At 40.2% G+C, this 17,508-nt stretch overlaps 2 protein-coding genes across 3 annotated transcripts; both read right to left on the minus strand.

The window, feature by feature from the left end:
• Positions 1-975: 975 nt before the first annotated feature.
• Positions 976-16,584, minus strand: LOC131303643 (LEAF RUST 10 DISEASE-RESISTANCE LOCUS RECEPTOR-LIKE PROTEIN KINASE-like 1.4). Of its 2 annotated transcripts, none has more exons than XM_058330605.1 (4): positions 15,710-16,584; positions 2,884-2,925; positions 2,432-2,794; positions 976-2,155 (listed from the first exon to the last, which is right to left on the minus strand). In XM_058330605.1, exons 1-4 carry the CDS (start codon positions 16,494-16,496, stop codon positions 1,227-1,229), a joined length of 2,121 nt encoding a protein of 706 aa, XP_058186588.1. In that variant the 5' UTR covers positions 16,497-16,584; the 3' UTR covers positions 976-1,226. The 2 variants fall into 2 exon arrangements, with proteins under 2 accessions (XP_058186588.1, XP_058186587.1); XM_058330604.1 differs by lacking the exon at positions 15,710-16,584 and adding an exon at positions 4,852-6,233.
• Positions 10,457-12,243, minus strand: LOC131303646 (LEAF RUST 10 DISEASE-RESISTANCE LOCUS RECEPTOR-LIKE PROTEIN KINASE-like 2.7). Its single transcript, XM_058330607.1, has one exon. It carries the CDS (start codon positions 12,226-12,228, stop codon positions 11,278-11,280), a length of 951 nt encoding a protein of 316 aa, XP_058186590.1. The 5' UTR covers positions 12,229-12,243; the 3' UTR covers positions 10,457-11,277.
• Positions 16,585-17,508: the final 924 nt, after the last annotated feature.

Below are 17,508 nucleotides of genomic sequence, written 5' to 3' on the forward strand. Positions count from 1 at the left end.
CGGTTTGTGGACAACTACCTTGCCCCTTTGGGGTTCCTCTCTCTTTGATGGTTAGGCGTTTTTTCCGCCTTTCAAATTAATAAAATCTTCTCTCTTTTGATAATAAAAAAAAAAGAACTACAACAAACAACAAAAGACTAGCAAGAAACACAACTAAAATATCAAAAATTAACCAAAAAGCCGCAGGAGTCGCAAGAGCAGTGAAAAACGAACATAGTCCACTCAAAGACCGGGTTTTGGATCGCAAAAGCACTAGTTCCAACGCCCGTCACCATCTCTGTCGGCACTGCCGTCACTACGCTGCTATCGAGAACTTACCATTGCCGCCTTCTTCAGAAGGCATCAGAAGCCAAAGCTCGAGATCCATCACAGATTGGTGATGGTCAAGTAAAAAATGCAGGAGATTGAGGAGATCTAACCTCTCTCTCAAGGGTGATTCAACCCAAATCTACAACTACAAGGATAGAGAAGAGACCGAAGAGAGGAGAAGAGGGGGAGCGGAGGTGGCCGGGAAGTGGGGCGGCAGGGGAAAGGGGTATGGAACCCTAAAGAGAAAAAGTGCTTTTGTAAGATAAAGAAAATGCAAGTACAAACTATTTGAGCTTTCACTTTTACCATATCCGAATGGACAATGGTATCTCCTGATTCATTTTAAACTATTTCTCATATTGGTCGCGTTAGCGACTGCTCAGTGGGTGGAGATAATGTCGACGCACTTTCACATATTCCCGTACGTTTCACATACTTCGATAAACTTCTTGTACCTTAACCAGTGCTCGGCGAACTGCTTATCAAATTTCCAACCAGGTGTTCACTTGGTGGAACTTGGAAGTACGAGTGTTGTGTTTTACATACTTGCATGAAGCTGTAAAAGATTTGCCCTGTATTCAGGAAAAGAACATGCAGACGAGTAAACGGTCTAGTCGCCATTTATCCGAATTACTGATATTCCAGATGGTAGTAGCAAGAACAGTCGAACATAAATCCATCTAACTTATTACGGTGTGATGACAGATCCTTTCACTATGTACATTCTCCGTGAACTTGCATCAATCGAAATCGTCTCACATTTATCTCCTCTAACCAAATGCAACAAAAAACTTACAAGGATGGAAAACAGATGCAACTATAATGTCTACGATAGTTGGTCCGAACACCCTGAGTTGTAAATACCCTTACCTATGCATTTTTCAACTTTCATGCCAAAATGATGATTTTGTCAAATGTCAACCACTGGAATTAGGTGTGCTAGAGTTGCTTCTAACCCATTTCTTTTGTGAATCTGGCGACGTAGGTGGAAGACCCCCCTTCAGAAGCCCAACCTCATCCTCGATAACAATGTCCACCACCTCTGGTTTTTGCGCATTCGATCCGTTCTTTATCCCTCTCAAGGCCTCCAACACTTCCCCCATAGAAGGCCTCATATCCCTTTCCGTTTGCAGGCATCGGAAAGCTAGCTCCGCCACCAACGTGATCATCCTCCTCACCGAATTATTTGCTTCAAACCCAAGAGACGGATCGACCAACTCATGCAGCGCGTGGTTTTGAATCTTGTTTACAGCCATATTGGACAAGTTGATATCGTGCCTATCCCTATTGGTGTCAACAGCTTGTTTTGACGAGATGAGCTCAATAAGTACCACCCCAAAGCTATAAACGTCGCTCTTCTCGGTAAGTTGGTAGCATTGGTAGTACTCCGGGTCCACATATCCCGGAGTACCTTGTGGGGCTGTCGACACATGGGTGACATCAGTTGGAAACAATCGAGAGAGTCCGAAATCCGCCACTTTCACACGGAAATCGTTGTCCAGAAGGATGTTGTTGGTTTTGACATCACGATGGATGATATCTGATGCATGGAGGTAGGCAAGAGCACCAGCCGTCTCCACAGCAACGCTCAACCGGACGGGCCAAGAAAGCAAACCAGAATTTGCCCGTCTTCCGTGTAGGTGATCGGCCACCGTCCCATTAGGGATGTATTCGTATACAAGGAGGAGTTCTCGGCTTCGTTTTGATGTGCATCCGTAGAGTTGTACGAGGTTCACGTGCCTTAAACGAGTGAGGATCTCAACTTCATTCATGAATTGCTCTACACGCTTGAAATTGTTCTCGTACAGACGCTTCACTGCAACTGTGCGACCATCTTGCAGTTGGCCTGATTAAAGAATTCATGGAAAAGTTTAAAACAGGAATTCCATCACAATACAGAAACAGACTCACAAACATTCTACACATACAGACTCACAAACATTCCACAAAAAATGTTCAAAATGGTGTGGCAATGAGTGTGGCCCCCATGTAGATCGAATGTATTATTTCCGGCATACATTCTGGACACTTTTCCAAAAATATTCCCAATTTCATATCATTGAAGTTCTGATCATTGAAGCCTATTTATAAAGTCATACGAAGAATGAAATAGGAGTTTTACCATAGTAGACGGTGCCAAAGCCTCCATCTCCAAGTTCTCTTGAACGGTCAAAATTGCCGGTGGCTTCTTCAAGTTCAGTGTAGTCGAACACCTGAGCTCCAAAGTAGGTGCTCACATTTTCTAAGTCAGAGAACTTGGAGGAGGGATAAGAGGGGATGCTTCGGGTGAAATAAGTTGAAGGGGCCATAGCAAGGCCTTTGCTCATAGTAGGAGGTGAAATCTCTTTGCTTTTAGTAGTTCCAGCAGATAGACCGGCAGATAGACTAGATTGAGCAGAGAGGCGTTTTCTCCGTCGTTGTTTGCAAGCAAAGATACCCCATCCGAGGCCAACACCAGCGAGGATAGCACCCGCAATGAAGAGAACTGGAAATGGAAGAAAAAGTTAAACAGTTTTGTTTTCGGAGCTCTTATGCAAGTTGAAGCATTGGAGTTCAGGCAGAGTGATCTGGTACCTATATTCTTCGGTGTTTGGGATTTTCCTGATGAACTGGTCCCTGCAACAATCATGAGATGCAAGAATGTTAGTTGAAACACGAAAGATTAAACAAAGAGCTTACTGATATGTTTCTAGTTACAATCTGCGGGAAAACCTTGTAATATACAGGCACATTTAGATTAGAAACTACTAGTAGCTCTTAAAGAAGCAGAGAACCAAACAATCTGTAAGTCAGAAGGAAGAAAATTGAAGGCTGCATGAAACAATCACCGAAACAATTCTTCCCAAGCAATTTGGCCACAAAACTATCAGTATGAACCATCGTTGCAAATGTCGATCGTTAATGACCGTACGTATCAAAGCGCATAGAAATGTCAGGGAACAGAGAAAATGATGCTGTGACATCTTCTGGTCAAAACAAATACTAGTGACAGTTTTAAGAGATGCAGAAAATCCCAGTATCTTACGAACCCCCCAATACATGATTTCAATAACCATTTGCTTCTTGCTATTAACATGCAGACACACACAGCAAATAAAGAGAAGGTCTCTAAACCACAACAATTAAACCAATATAAACTGGATGTGGGAGAAGAAGAACGCGCCACATACATCTAAAACATTTGCAGCAAATAAATTACAGGAACCCTATTGACCATGTGCTCTATTGGAACCTTCTCTTTTTCTCTACCCTGAACCCCATTCAAAAGGAAAGGCAAAGAGACAAAGATAAAAAGGGAGAAAATCCGGGTGAAAAAGTGTCACAAGAAGCATAACATTTGACTTGTCTGTGTCACAATGTCTCTGTACATTACCACAAAACTGAACCTAATATTGACTAGTATTTTTCAAAAAATAAAAAATTCTTGACTAGTATTCTCTCTATACGCCATTGCCCCATTCTAACCCATACAGCCTGTTTGGTAAGGATTTAGTGGAAATTATAAGAAATAAAGGGAAAGAGGAACCCCCTCATATTTTTTTTGGAGGAACCCCCTCACATTTTCTTGTTTTCTCTCACCTGCACTCCAAACGCCCTGAAGAACTTGAAAGACATTGTAAAGAGAGGGCCGACACTGACTTTTTAGGGGCTTAAAGCATAGTTTTAAATCGCGGTATCGGTCGCCGTCGCGGTATCGGTCGCGGTATATCGGTATCGGAACGTATCGGGGATACGTCGCGGGAATCGGGTGTCGCGGTCGTGAATTTTTAAAAATCATCAGCAACGTGTATAAAACTTAGAAAAATATACTTTTGCGGCTTTTGCCCCCAACATTGGCTTACTTTTCTCTAGTCCCATATTGGCAAGTTACAAAACTTCTATTTACTTTAAATGAATTTGCACTTTAGTGGGTTTGTGAATGAGGACTCAAGGAGAGGTCTCGCGCACTTAGGAAAATAGGCGGCAATTTGAAAAATTGATTCGGAAACCAGTTAATCGGGTGCGCGTCACTAGTTATTCGCCCAGGGGGGTGCAAATCCAGGATTTGAGCCTCGCGCACACACTGCGATAAGCCCACGTTTTGCTAAAATTCCGAAACGTTTTTTTTTTTCCAGAACCAGCCCTGTTTTTTTTTTTTTCCTTTTTCTTCCTGTTTTTCCCCCGAACCGGTCCAAAAATCCGGTACAGCCCGATACGTATCTGAAATCGGCCGGTTCGCCTGCGATTTACAGTCTCCCCGGTATACCGGCCAATATCCGAATCGGCACCCTCAAATTCCGGTACGAACCGGCCGATACGGTTCGTACCGGCCGATATTTAAATCTATGACCTAAAGTTAACGTTAAAATGAGACTTTTTTGTTAGACACTTTGGACTATAATAAGGAGTACCAAAGTAGTAGGAGAATCCCTAAAATTTGTAAATTTTCGGAGACCTATAGCGGCCGCACATCGAGTTGGCCAGCGAAAGATGACTAACACTTGTCAATCAAAACTTAGCAACAAAAAACTTGCAATTGACCAGAAGGACTATTTTGAGTACCTGAATCATTTGATAGTGTTATTGTAGGTATAGCACACTGCACATCTCCACAAATACAAATAGGCAAGCTCGAATTCGAATCAAACCCACATCTCCCCCCAACCCAACTGCAATTCGAGCACTGGTGCTCATACGGATCGCTATAACTCACATTAAACCCGCTCATCAACGCCTCCCGAAGAGTCGTCTGGTTCCCGGTCAACTGCCCCGCGGCATCCCCGTTAAGCTTCAACCCCACCGTCACAGTACACCTGGCGATCACCTGCAGTATCGGATCGACCGGAACCGGACCCACCAAGTAAAACGCATCGCTCGAGTTAAACCCACTCAACTCGCAGCTGAAACGGTTGTAAAACGTGTATACCTGCGACTGCGAGGAACACCCGTAGCTTAAAGTGAGGTCTTGGTTTCCGTCTCCGTAGGCGAAGACGGTGGAATCGAGGGTGGAGTTAGTGAATTTGGCAGGGCAGGTGGTGTTGTAGAATTCGGACGGGGCTAGGGTTAGGGTTTTGAGGGTTTGGTTGATGGATAGGACTCGGTAGGTGACTGAGTCTGTGGTTAACTCGGTGTGGGTGTTGTTTACGCAGGTGAGTTGGAACTCGGGCGGGCCGCAGTAGGCGGGGCGGGCGCCGCCAGTGAAGGGGTAGGTGATGTTTTGGAGGGAGCCGCAGGCGAAAGCGTGGTCGCAGTCGGGGAGGGTGGCGGAGAGGGAGGGGGTGAGGAGGGCGGAGAAGAGGAGGAGGAGGAGGAGGAGACAAGGTTTTAAACAATCGTATCCGGACACAAAACGGTAACGCTCTAACGGTATTGTTTGCATCCTGCGATACGCAATGAGAATCGGTTGCTGCGGTGCTGAATTTTTACATACCATTTTTCCGGTGGACTGCTATCGATCGTAACAGCCGGACTGATTTGTAACAAAACCGATTGATACGCATGCAATTTTTTTTTTTATCTCACCAGAGGTTGCAACGATACCGATAGGTTAAAAACCGTTACGTTACGTAGCCTATCGACTATCGTTACTGGAAGACTAAAAATTCGTTACGTATGAGCCGATAAACCTTGGGGGAGAGAGAATAGAGAGAGGCTTGCGGTGGAGTGAGAGGATCAAGAGTGTCATATGGAGAGAGAGAAAAAGGGAGAGAGCAATGGGTTGATTTCGAAAGTTAAGGGTTGAGTAATATGGAGGGAAGATGGGGGGCTGGGATGGGCTGGATTTAGTTGACTGGGATATTACTAGTTCATGTTTGGCTGCGCCCTCGTGGTATGATTGTGACTGACGTGGGGCATGCATTAGTGGGAGACTCTTTTACGTCCAAAGTTTGACTGCTTTCTCAATTACTCGTGCTTCCAATGGCTGATTAGATAGGAATTTTAAATCTCACCTGCTCATCATCTTTACCCTTTTTTTTTTCGGATTCGGTTGACGCGCACCTTGATTAACCGTGAAACCTTAAAATTTATCCTTTTCATTTGAAAGCATCTCAGATGTTTTCAAATGAGTTAGAAAGCATCTGAAATGCCTCAAACTTCCCCCGGAACAAACTTCTGGAGTAAAATAAATTTGTTTGTTGAACTTACAGAAATGATTCGTGCACAGCAAGCTGTGCACAGCAGCCGTTTTCTCCCGCCTCGGGTCGCACAAAGATGATCGGAGCCGCTCATTTTGTTCAAAATATATCGTTTAAGGTCTTCGTAAAAAATGAGCTTCGTTCGATATCGTTTGAAGCGTTAACAAAACACCCAAATCACTTCAGAATTTAGGCTTAAATTCTGAAGTGATTTTGGGTGTTTTGTTAACGCTTCAAACAATATCGAACGAAGCTCATTTTTTACAGAGACCTTAAACAATATATTTTGAACAAAATGAGCGACTCCGATCATCTTTGTGCGACCCGAGGCGAGAGAAAACGGCTGCTGTGCACAGCAGTCTGTGCACATAGCACAGCTCTTGAACTTATGTCTGATGATTAACAAAAGAGTAGCCAGCCCGACAACCTATGGGATGATACCACGTCACCATTTATGTCAAATCCATTGAAAAATGAACAACTAGAATAATAGAAAACTCCACCGTGATCAATAAATAAATAGCTTAATTTGAAGTCAAGGGAGAAATCACGGGTCAACAGGATGAATTGTAAACCAAAAAAGAGGTGCACCTCCCTCACATGAAGCTGTATTGGAGTAATGATTTGACTAATCACTACAGCAGAAAAAACCCATCTCCGAAAGGGGAATTGCAATAAAATAAATAAATAAAGAGTTTAGGTTGTCTTGGTCCAAAAATATGACTCGCAGGGTGCATTTTTAACACTCGAAAATGTTCATATTATAGAGTATGTCAAGACCGTTAACTACATTAAGAATCATGTTAATTGTGCATCGATAAATGTGATTTCTAAACATGTTAATCTTGAAAAAAAATTATGATCGAAACTCATTTATTTCAAGACGAAAGTGCAGAGAGTCCTCCTCCCCAAAATTTTTTTTGGTAGCCGATCAACGAAATAGTCTTTGAGTAAAGAGATCAAGAAAGTAGCATACACTCATGTTAGTCTACTAATAATAACTACCGGCTAACAACCACTACATTACTGGAATTAAATAATTAAGAGCAATGCTACTCCCACTGTTCACTTTCACCGCTCCCTTAATTTTACCTTCCGTCTCGATAATTAATGGTCCGAATTTTAAAAGAATATTTCCCTGAAAGAGTTTGTTAAAATCTTGAACATTCAAAACACTTTTGGACGGAGAGATTGAGTGCGGTGGGAGAAGGGGTGAAAAAAAGCGGTAGACGTAGACTTTTCGAATAATTAAATACCTAAAAGGTAGAGTTAAAAAGAAAGTACTTGTGTTTCCTCATGTCGGTTGGTAATATTTTAGTGTCAGGTTTTGGAAAATCAAAGAAAAAACCCTTGAAGTCATTGTGCAAAAACAAACTCTACATAGACCCAACATGGGAGAGAGATGAGGCTTGATTGAGACCTACAATGTGAAAGGGAGAAATTTAGGAACAAACTTTTGAAGGGATCTTGTGGAGCAAGTATGTTTGAAAAACCAACCAATAAAGTGGAGTGCCATTGTAAGAATAACATGGCATATGATTCAAAGTTGCAAAACAACGTAGGAGAGAGAGTTCCTACACGAAAAGTTTGGTTGAAAAATTAGGTTTTCGAGACTCCGACATGCGTCACAGTTCCTACACGAAATCAGGTTGATTTTATGGGTAAAGTTTACCAAATCCTAGTATCATAGTGGGAAATGGGCCAAGAAAGTGACCAATTTGGGGCAGGGCCTAGAAGAATGACCGAGCGAGCGTTGAGCCCGTTGAACCAACCCGGAACTAGCTGTATCACAAGGAAAAAATCTATGAAGAATATAGGGCTATTTGGTTTACCCGTGGTAAGACTGAAAGATCTCCACTTGGTAACAAGGAATCTGAACAAATTGCCATTTGGTAACTCTCACGAGAATTCTCTTTAACAAAGCATTAATTATAGGTACCCAAAAAATTTATTCAAAAAGTATCTAAAAAAACTTACCAAAACGAGGATCTCCACTTGGTGGTCCGGGATGCCAGGATGTCCTGTGAAGCACTCTTCTTTTTATGTGAGCCGGTGGTAGCGACTATATATACCAAGGGGATGTCGCTTCTTTATTTAAAATACCCAACACTGCTTTTTTTTTTTTTTTTAAACAACTTTAAGCATACTTCTCATATATTGAAAGTACAAGCGTGCACGTGCATACTGCGTAGGACACTGCTGGCCCGAAAATAAAGAAAATAACAAAATAAACACAACAAAATAACAAAACAAAATAAGAAAATTCACTCAGCATTGATGTCGGACCCAAAACTCCACTCGCGGAGGTGGGTGGATGGAGGATCGCCAAAGACTCCTGGCGCAGTATCGTCGTCGGCTCTTCCTTTAGACCCCTCATCGACGTCGTTTGAGGGTTCAAGAAGTCGCCGCTCGAACCAAACTGACCAGGATCTCTGTGCAAGAGCTAGTATCCATACCTAGAACTCTTGATCTGGGCCTCTAAAGCCCAAAAATAATTGGAAGAGTGGGAGTTCTTCGTTCCTAAGGAAAGAGCTTCAACCATCTCAAAGCCATGGGGAGAGAGAGAGAGAGAGAGAGAGAGAGAGAGAGAGAGAGAGTAGCAGGGGAGTGAGGGAATGAGAAGAAGGAAGAGATCAGAAAGGGGAAACAGAAGGGGAAACAAGGAAAGGGGGTGGGTGTGGGGGGAGAGAGGGAAATCACCACTTAGCTCTTTCTCTCTTTAGAACTCTCAACTCTCTGTCCCACAGGGGATTACTACACTCCGTTGCTATATCTCTATGAGTTGTTTGTTATTTTAAGTATCGGGAAAGACTACAATACACACATCTTATTTGAGTGTGTATCATATGCACCTCCCAAAATGTTATGAATTGTAGAGAAAATGTTACGAATTGTATTGTTAGAAAGTTACGAATCATATAAAGGCTACGAGATACATCAAAATATTATGAATCATAATGAAAATGTTATGAATCGTATTGCTGAAAGGTTATGAATTTTAGAATAAAAGTTATAAAATACATTAAAATGTTTTGAACGAACCATAAATAGGTGCATATGGTACACCCTTTTAAGGGGTGTGTATTGTAGACTTTCCCTTAAATATCAGAGGAGCATTTTCGATCAACCTAATATCAGGGACGCTAATCTTGTACTGGAGTTTTGCAAGAGGGCTACACTGCTAAAAGCGCGCAACTAGCATGTTCACGCTAATGTTTTTGGTGAATAAGTTGTGCCAATTTTGCATGTTGTTCATGCTAATAAATAACTTATTCACTAGTATGAACAACTTGTGATTATTGATGAATAAGTTGTGTTGGTGTTGTTTTCACTAATATTTTTGGTTCACAAATTGGGCTAATTTTGCATGTTGTTCATGCTAATGAATAGCTTGTTCACTAGTGTGAACAAATTGTGATTTTGGATGAATAACTTATGTTGCAGAAGTTAATTACTCCCTTCGTCCTAATTTACTTGTTCCAGTTCTATTCTAATTGGATGAAGAACTAGTTATATCTTTAAATTGGTAATGGATTTTATATCAAATATGGATATTGTTTAATAGATCTTGATTTGTTTTGTAATACAAAATTTTCAAAATCACCTAAAACATTATAAATTATAAGATATAATCAATTGAAAAGTGGTACGAACTTCCAAAAAATACAATTAAATTGGGACGGAGGGATTACTAGCGTGAACGGGGCCAATGGTACCCACTAGTGGACAGTGAGATTTTTTTGGGGTTAAAATAGTAATAGATTCATTGATGGGAAACACAGATAAACAAGATAGTCACTTAGAAGTAGCATTAGTTTTTAAGGTGATTTTTCCAAACGGGCTAAAGGGGCTTTTAGCTTCTTTAGCACCAAAAATCACGGATTTGAGACAGATCATTCTCCTCACAAAAATCAACTTTTGGGGCTAAAGGGACCTTTTTTTAAGAAACAAGTGGTTATCAATAAGGTTTAAGCCGACTTATTTTGAGAAACTCAATCAAAAGACTATAAAGCCACAAAGGAGGGTAAGAGACCCAAACTACTACTACCTTTCCTAGCCAAAGAAGGGGTCACCCCATTTGCACATAATACAACTAATGATTAAAAATTCGAACACCCATAACAACGAGGCCAACAAACCAATTAATTTGATTCGTCATTGGAGCACTACCACCACCGTCTTCTTTCATTAGAGAATCATTACCACCACCACCACTGACAAAATCTGAACCATCATCTCATTGATGAAGGAAAAGCCGAGAAAAAGGAAGATAGGGGATAACATCAAGAAACTCTCAGATTTGAGATTCAGAGATAAAACCCTCACTGAAAAAGGGAAATTATTCAAAGCGACCGAGAAAAACTATCACTACGAATGAATGAAGGAGACACACACCAAGGGCCAAGCCCTCCTTCCCCACCGCTGCATAAGGGTAGTGAAAATCCTTGGGGAAAGAAGGAAAAGAAAAAGAGGCGGCGGCTAGGATGTTTTAGCGAGATGCCCTGAGTTAGAGAAAAAGGCTTAGAGATTATTCGATCGATTGAGCCGGATACCAATCGAGCTACCGAAAAAGGGAAAAAAAAATTACTCGGGCACTACTTCCACTCTGGCCGAATCCACTCCCCTACAATAGCCATGCTTATTGTGCTCTCTCCCTCAACTATCCATCAGATTTCCAATGGTGGAAAACCTGGAAAACCAGTATCTTGGAACTCAAGAGGAACTCCTGGGAAGGGGGATGAATTCCATCTCCCACCGAAAAGAGGGAAAAAGAAAAAATCAAACAGAGCATGGCAGCCAAACACAGTGAACCCTGACTTTCTATCTTCTAAGCAGCGCATGCCTTCAATACTTAACAAGTGAGAATAAGATTAGTGGAACACATACCGGATCCGCCTCGAGGCGAGTTACACGCTTCCGGATACGCCTGATCCGGGCACAAGCAAGCAAATGCATAGCCCGAACCAGACCCACACACCCCGCCAGACCGGACACACTCGTTACAAATTGTATCATTCGCGTCCCACTGCAACCGAAACCCACTGTCAAGAGCCTCTTTTATAGTAATTGAAGGTGGAACGCTCATTAAACCCTGAGTCACCGCTTGGTTAACATGTACAACAACGCTGCTACGGCACCCTGAAATGGCCGTAACTAAGTCGGGCACCTCAACACCGCCAGTTATCACAAAATAACTCGTCCCATAAGTAGTGCAAGAAAACTGGTTGGGAGGCGTTACGCCGGGAAACGGAAACGCCGGGCAACCGTAGTATATCGTCATGTTTTGAGAATCGTTGGAGTAGGCCAAGTGGGCCGTGTCTAGAGTGGCGTTGATGTGGAGTTGGGTTGGGCTCGGACAGGGATTGTTCCAGAATTCAGTTCTAGCGACGGTGAGAGTTTGTATTGGGTTATCGATCGAGAGGACTCGGTATGGTATGGAGTTGATTTTGATTTCTGGGACTTGGCTTTGGCAGTCTAGTTCGAAATTCGGGTGGCCGCAAGACGCTGGCCTGTTTCCTCCCCAGAAAGGGTAACCAAGATTTGGGATGTTTGAGCATTGGAATGGCTGACTGCAGCTTGTGTATTGCTCCTTACGAGAACCAGAAGATTCTGGGACTATGGTTGAGATTAGAATTGGGAAGGAAAGACAACAGAATAGGAAGAAATGGGAATTCATTTCCAGAGAGACTGAGAGAGTGAGAACAAGAGAAGTTGAGATATTGCCCAAATTAATGAGGGGTGAAGAGATGGCTACTAAGAAGTGGGTGTTAAATGAACTGATTTGAAAGAAGATAGTGACCATTTGTTGACAAAGTTGTGTGAGTGTTTGGAAGTTTTCAAAAAAAAAACTTAAGTCGCTATGGAATAATTTGACTGGGTCATTTATCCCATATAAATTTATGGTTAAAACATACGTTAAGGCCACCATTTACTGTTTGAAAATCTCTAATATATAATGTTCAAATTGAAAAGTGGTTAAACCATGGGTTTTACGCATTATATTTTATCAATTATTTATGGAAATTCATAATGTCAAAATTTTTTTTGTTCCTGTCAAAACCTTTTTTGTTCTTGCAAAAACTTAATATTTATCTCTCATTGCATATTTAATTACCCTCCACTACAACAATTATTTTACAAAAATGCCCCTTAAATCCTTTGGGAGTATTTTAACATTCTTGCAGACACTTTAATAATTCAAATTCAGAGGACTAAACACATCTTTAGAATTCACCTCAAATCGATGGTATTGATCAACAGCAGTGTCCACATTGCTGAAGTCCAAAATCCTCCATGTTGTTTAAAAACACAGAAAACAATTTAAAAACACTAAAACCAAATCAACCCATTTGTACACGCAACTTGCTTTTGCTCCGTATTCTCTCAATCCTAATAAAGCAATTAAGGGCTTGTTTGGATTATTAATCAATTGCTTACCAGGTTGCCTTGTAAAGGTATCCCATATGATTTGGCCCCTTGTTCCCTTCATCTACAACACCTTCAAACTATATTATATTCGTATATACTGGATTATTTGTAAGAAACAGAGCAGGGGAAGATAGCAAATGGATTGTCCGAGTTCACAAACAGAAAAAGCGGTTCCAAACACAAACCCAGATGGAAAATCAACTCGGTTAATTGATTCCGAGTTCACGAACAGAAGAGGAATTAAGGAGAAAAAGATGGGAATGATTGTCATGAAAAGGGGATTAGTTCCTTTCTGGTGAGAATTTCCAATCAAGGAAGCTTTTTGATGGGTTCTTCATTTTGGAGTTTGGTAATCTGTTTCTGGTATTCTCGAAAAAAAAAAGTTTGAAGCTCTGATTATGGAATCCTAAGAGAACCTTTAAATACTCTAAGGGATTTTAAAGGGCATTTTCGTAAAGCAAGGGATGTAGTGGAGGACAAGTAATTCATGCAATAAAAGATAAATATTGAGTTTTGGCAGGAATAAAAATGGTTTTGACAGGAACAAAAGGGCTTTTGGCATTATCAGCTCTCTTATTTACAATTTTGACAGTAGTACTTTACTTTTTTGTCTCGGTCGAAAGAACCCACAAGGCAATACGAATTTGGAGGTTTAGGGATACAATTTGAAGAAAAAAAAAGTCTTTCCTAATTGGATCAAGATTTCTAATATTGGCATTGTCGTTATAGAGTATTGAATTTCTCTTAGACTTGATCTGCTTGAAATAATTCAAGCAATTGGTTTGTTTTAATAATTTATGCAATTACTTCTCAATAAACATGTTAGCTTTTTTATTATTCTTAGCACAAATGTTCTTGTATTTTTTGGCATTGCTTGCTACGAATTTTTTTGGTTGAAGTGTGTTCAAAAAATTCCCAACTAATATTAATCTCTACCTCTGCTGCTGCATCCAGGGCACAGTTCTACTTGGACCTGTTCAATGCATGCAGGTTCTATGTGCATCGTGTTAGGACCACGTGCATTAGACGGTTTGAGATATATCTACGTTTAGATATGTATATGAACGGCTAACAAAAACAATTGAAGAATGGGCAAGTATCAAGTCAACCAAAACAGCCTCAGTCAAAAAAAAATTCAATTCAACGACTCAGGCCCCGTTCCGAAACAAAAAAAAAAAGCTCTTATTTTTTAAGAAGACAATTTCAAGCTCAAATATTATAGGTTTAATGAAATTTAAAAATATGCAATATGGATCTTTTTTGAAAGATCTCGAAGAGATTTTTTATACGATGCAAAAAAAATTGAAAAAATATTTTTCATTTACTTTATTTTTGAATTTGAAAATGTGAAATAAGCTGCTTATTTTTTAAGAAGGTTTCTGGAACGGGGCCTCAGAACTTCAGGAGAACGGCAAATAGGTAGACTATAGCAAAAAATTGGTTATATATATATATATATATATATATATATATATATATATATATATATATATATATATATATATATATATATATATATATATTATATACACACACACTAAAGATAAAAAGATAAAATCCTGAGTCACATGTAAAACACAGGTTCAAGGAGCCCAGTCGCGATTGTTCATGATTCTAGTAGAAAATTTGAACAGATAGAATTTTTTATGGAGGCTCCGTGAACAAGTATTTGTTTACTTGTTCAAGGAGCAATGCAATTTCAGCTGTCTATTTGCACAATCAAAAGCTGAGATTCGTTTTCAATTATAATCGGTCACAATTAATTATTATCGGTCTTAATTTGTTTTCAATTCAGATCGTCTAAAAATATTTTGGACGGTCGCGATTGGGCTCCGTAACTTCTCTTTATGGAAACAACTGCAAGGAAGATTTTCTCAAATTTGAAACTAGGGCGGTCCGTCCTTGCTGATGACCAGGGGATTGAAGTAAGATAAAATTGCAGCCGTTCCCCTAAGTTTTTCTCTCTTTTGTGGTTTGAGCCCTAGACCTCCAACTATAATTCGGGCTTTTATTTCCAGGTTTTAAAATATCGAGAAACAAACAGAAATCGTAGAGAGAGAAAGTCCAGTACTCGGTGAGGAAATATAAAAGTGATAATCTTTTTCGAAAAGATGTGCAATTTTTTGATAAAAAAAGTATTTACATTCATAATTTTTTTTTAAAAAAATTCACACCAAGTTAAACAACTAGTCGAGGTCTTTAATTTGGTGCGAAGAAACTCAGAAAAATCATGTATGGAAGTACTTTATTTTTTTTTCCGAAAATTGCATATCTTTTCGTAAGGAATTATCATTTTTGGAACGAAAGGAGTAGATGTTTATCGATTAAAAGTGTGTATAACTTTTCCCTAAGTTAGTTATTGAACCTTACCCTTGGCGTACCACAATCCAGACATGTCGCATACCAAGTTTTTGTTCTTACTTTTCGTAACGCTACAAATCCACATTACAATTAACGTAACTCCGTGTAGGGCGCATCACTGAACATCGAAATTAGGCATTATTTGGGTGATTCGTGAGAAAGTACTAAATTTAACAACAATTAGTTGGTCTACTCCTAACACCCAGATTTACCATGTTCTACACTTAATGAACCTGACATAATGTTCGTAAAATGATACCGCAATCGACGTTTCTGAAATGGAGTACTCTCTCCGTCTCATTTTCATTGTTCATTATTTTGTTTGTCTTTTATGTTTTTTATCTAATCTTTTAGTGTATCTTGAAAAATATACAATATTGATCTTGTTTGATACATCTCGAAATTATGAAAAATATTATAAATTGACAAATATAAATAATTAAAAAATGAACAATAAAAATGAGACAAGGAGTAAAAAAGAGCATGTAACATACCCGGTGGTGGTGGTGCAGCCGTGGTTGGAGCTCCGGCAGTTGCGAAGCAGGTACCCGACACATATGGCGGGTTGGGGCAATAGCAAGTGGTTTTATAACTAAGAAGACTGTACCCGCACCGTCCCCCGGACCCGGTACACCCACTGCACTCATTAGTATCCACCTTCCATCTAACTCCAAACCCGCCCGCTACAGCTCCTTTCAAAGCCGCTGAATTCACCGACCCGACCAAGTTACTAACCGGAACGGTCACACTTACGTCACACCCCAGCCCGCCCACAGTCCCGGGTACTAAATAAATACCGGTATACCCGGTAACATTACAAGTACTAATAGAATCAATACCCGGGATGATCGTAATCGGAGAAGGGCAACCGTAGAGAAAAGTGACGTTCATGTAACTGGAGGAAAACTCGAATAGGGAATTATCCAGGGTGGTGTTAACTAAATGCTGTGGACAAGTCGCTTCCATTACATCTTCTCTAGCAATATTCATTGTTTGGGCAGATGGGTTGATCTCCAAAACCCGGAACGTGATGTTGTTGATGTCAAGGGTGGTGATACTGTTGCTCCCGCAATTGAGAACAAAACCCGGATAACCACAGAATTCAGGTTCTTGGTATCCCCGGAAAGGGTAGCCCACTCCGGCGATCGAGCCGCAGCTGTAGGTAGTATTGCAGCTGGAGTAGAAGGTTTCATCTGGATCTGGGTTGGTAACAGAGAGTGGGAATTGAAGAAACAGAAACAGGGTTACGATTGGGAGGAGGGATAGGAATTGGGAATTCATTTGGTGGGACTATCCTCTGGTGGAGAGGGAGGGGTTTCGGCTGGGGGATAGTTATGGGTGGGTAGTGGTTTGTTTGGCAGTTGGAGCAAATGCAGAAGAAATTGGCAAAAAAAGAACTTGTTATTGAAAAAGTAGAAACGTCAAAAGCTAAATTTGACACTCCAAAAGAAAATTGGTCTCGACGTTTACATAGTAAAATAAACGGTGTGTATCGTAGCACTTCTCATTAATTAATTAATACTAGTATTCGTACATGGGTCTTTTTCTTATTACTAATTAAAATACTAATTCGTAAATGTAGCGATGTTGTCAAAATCTCGATGGTTGATCTAAGAGCTTCGATTTGGTTCTTGCAAAACAAGTTTAACTACCGGTGTTACTTCTGGTCACGAAAACTGTATAGAAAAAACTTTGCAAATAAGGGTTTGGATTCTTTAGTGATGTATCTCCTTCCTAAAATACATCATTAATAAGTTTTCATGATCTCCATATGACATAGTCCATTTAAAGATATGTAAATCGATCCTTTTAGGTTTACACTCGCTAGGCTGGTTCGAGCTGCCCTTAGGTTTAGTTTATCCGAGCTCCTTCGTGGGGTTGGCCGCATTGATTAGCTTAAAGACCAAATTATGACTCATCTATAAGGGTTTATAACACTGGCCGGATATACAGTGACAAATGCGCGTTGTAACACATTTGAATCACAGTCAAAGTCAATTTCAAAATTAGTAAATTTCAAAATTAGTACTATTGGAAAAGTAATTCTTTCGTGGGGGTTGGCCACATTGAATAGCTTAAAGACCAAATTATGACTCTTTAATAAAGATTTTTTAACATTGGTTTGATATATAGTGGCAAATGCACGTTATGACACACGTTTGAATCACACAGTCAAAGTCAATTCCAAAATTAGTACTATTGGGAAAGTAAATCTTTGTTCATCTACCTACTATATATCTCTCTCTTATATTTTGCTGTAAGAAAGAGCAGATTGGGTTACCTGCCAATTTAA

Source organism: Rhododendron vialii, chromosome 10a, assembly GCF_030253575.1.
Source record: "Rhododendron vialii isolate Sample 1 chromosome 10a, ASM3025357v1".
Classification (NCBI taxonomy): Eukaryota; Viridiplantae; Streptophyta; class Magnoliopsida; order Ericales; family Ericaceae; genus Rhododendron; species Rhododendron vialii.

Coding starts and splice junctions, on each gene's coding strand:
- LOC131303643 (XM_058330604.1), bottom strand. CDS start 5,722: ATGGTATGTAAAAATTCAGCACCGCAGCAACCGATTCTCATTGCGTAT. Junction 2,926..4,851: donor AACACTATCAAATGATTCAG/GTACTCAAAATA, acceptor TGATTGTTGCAG/GGACCAGTTCATCAGGAAAA. Junction 2,795..2,883: donor CCAAACACCGAAGAATATAG/GTACCAGATCAC, acceptor TTCCATTTCCAG/TTCTCTTCATTGCGGGTGCT.
- LOC131303646 (XM_058330607.1), bottom strand. CDS start 12,228: ATGGTCACTATCTTCTTTCAAATCAGTTCATTTAACACCCACTTCTTA.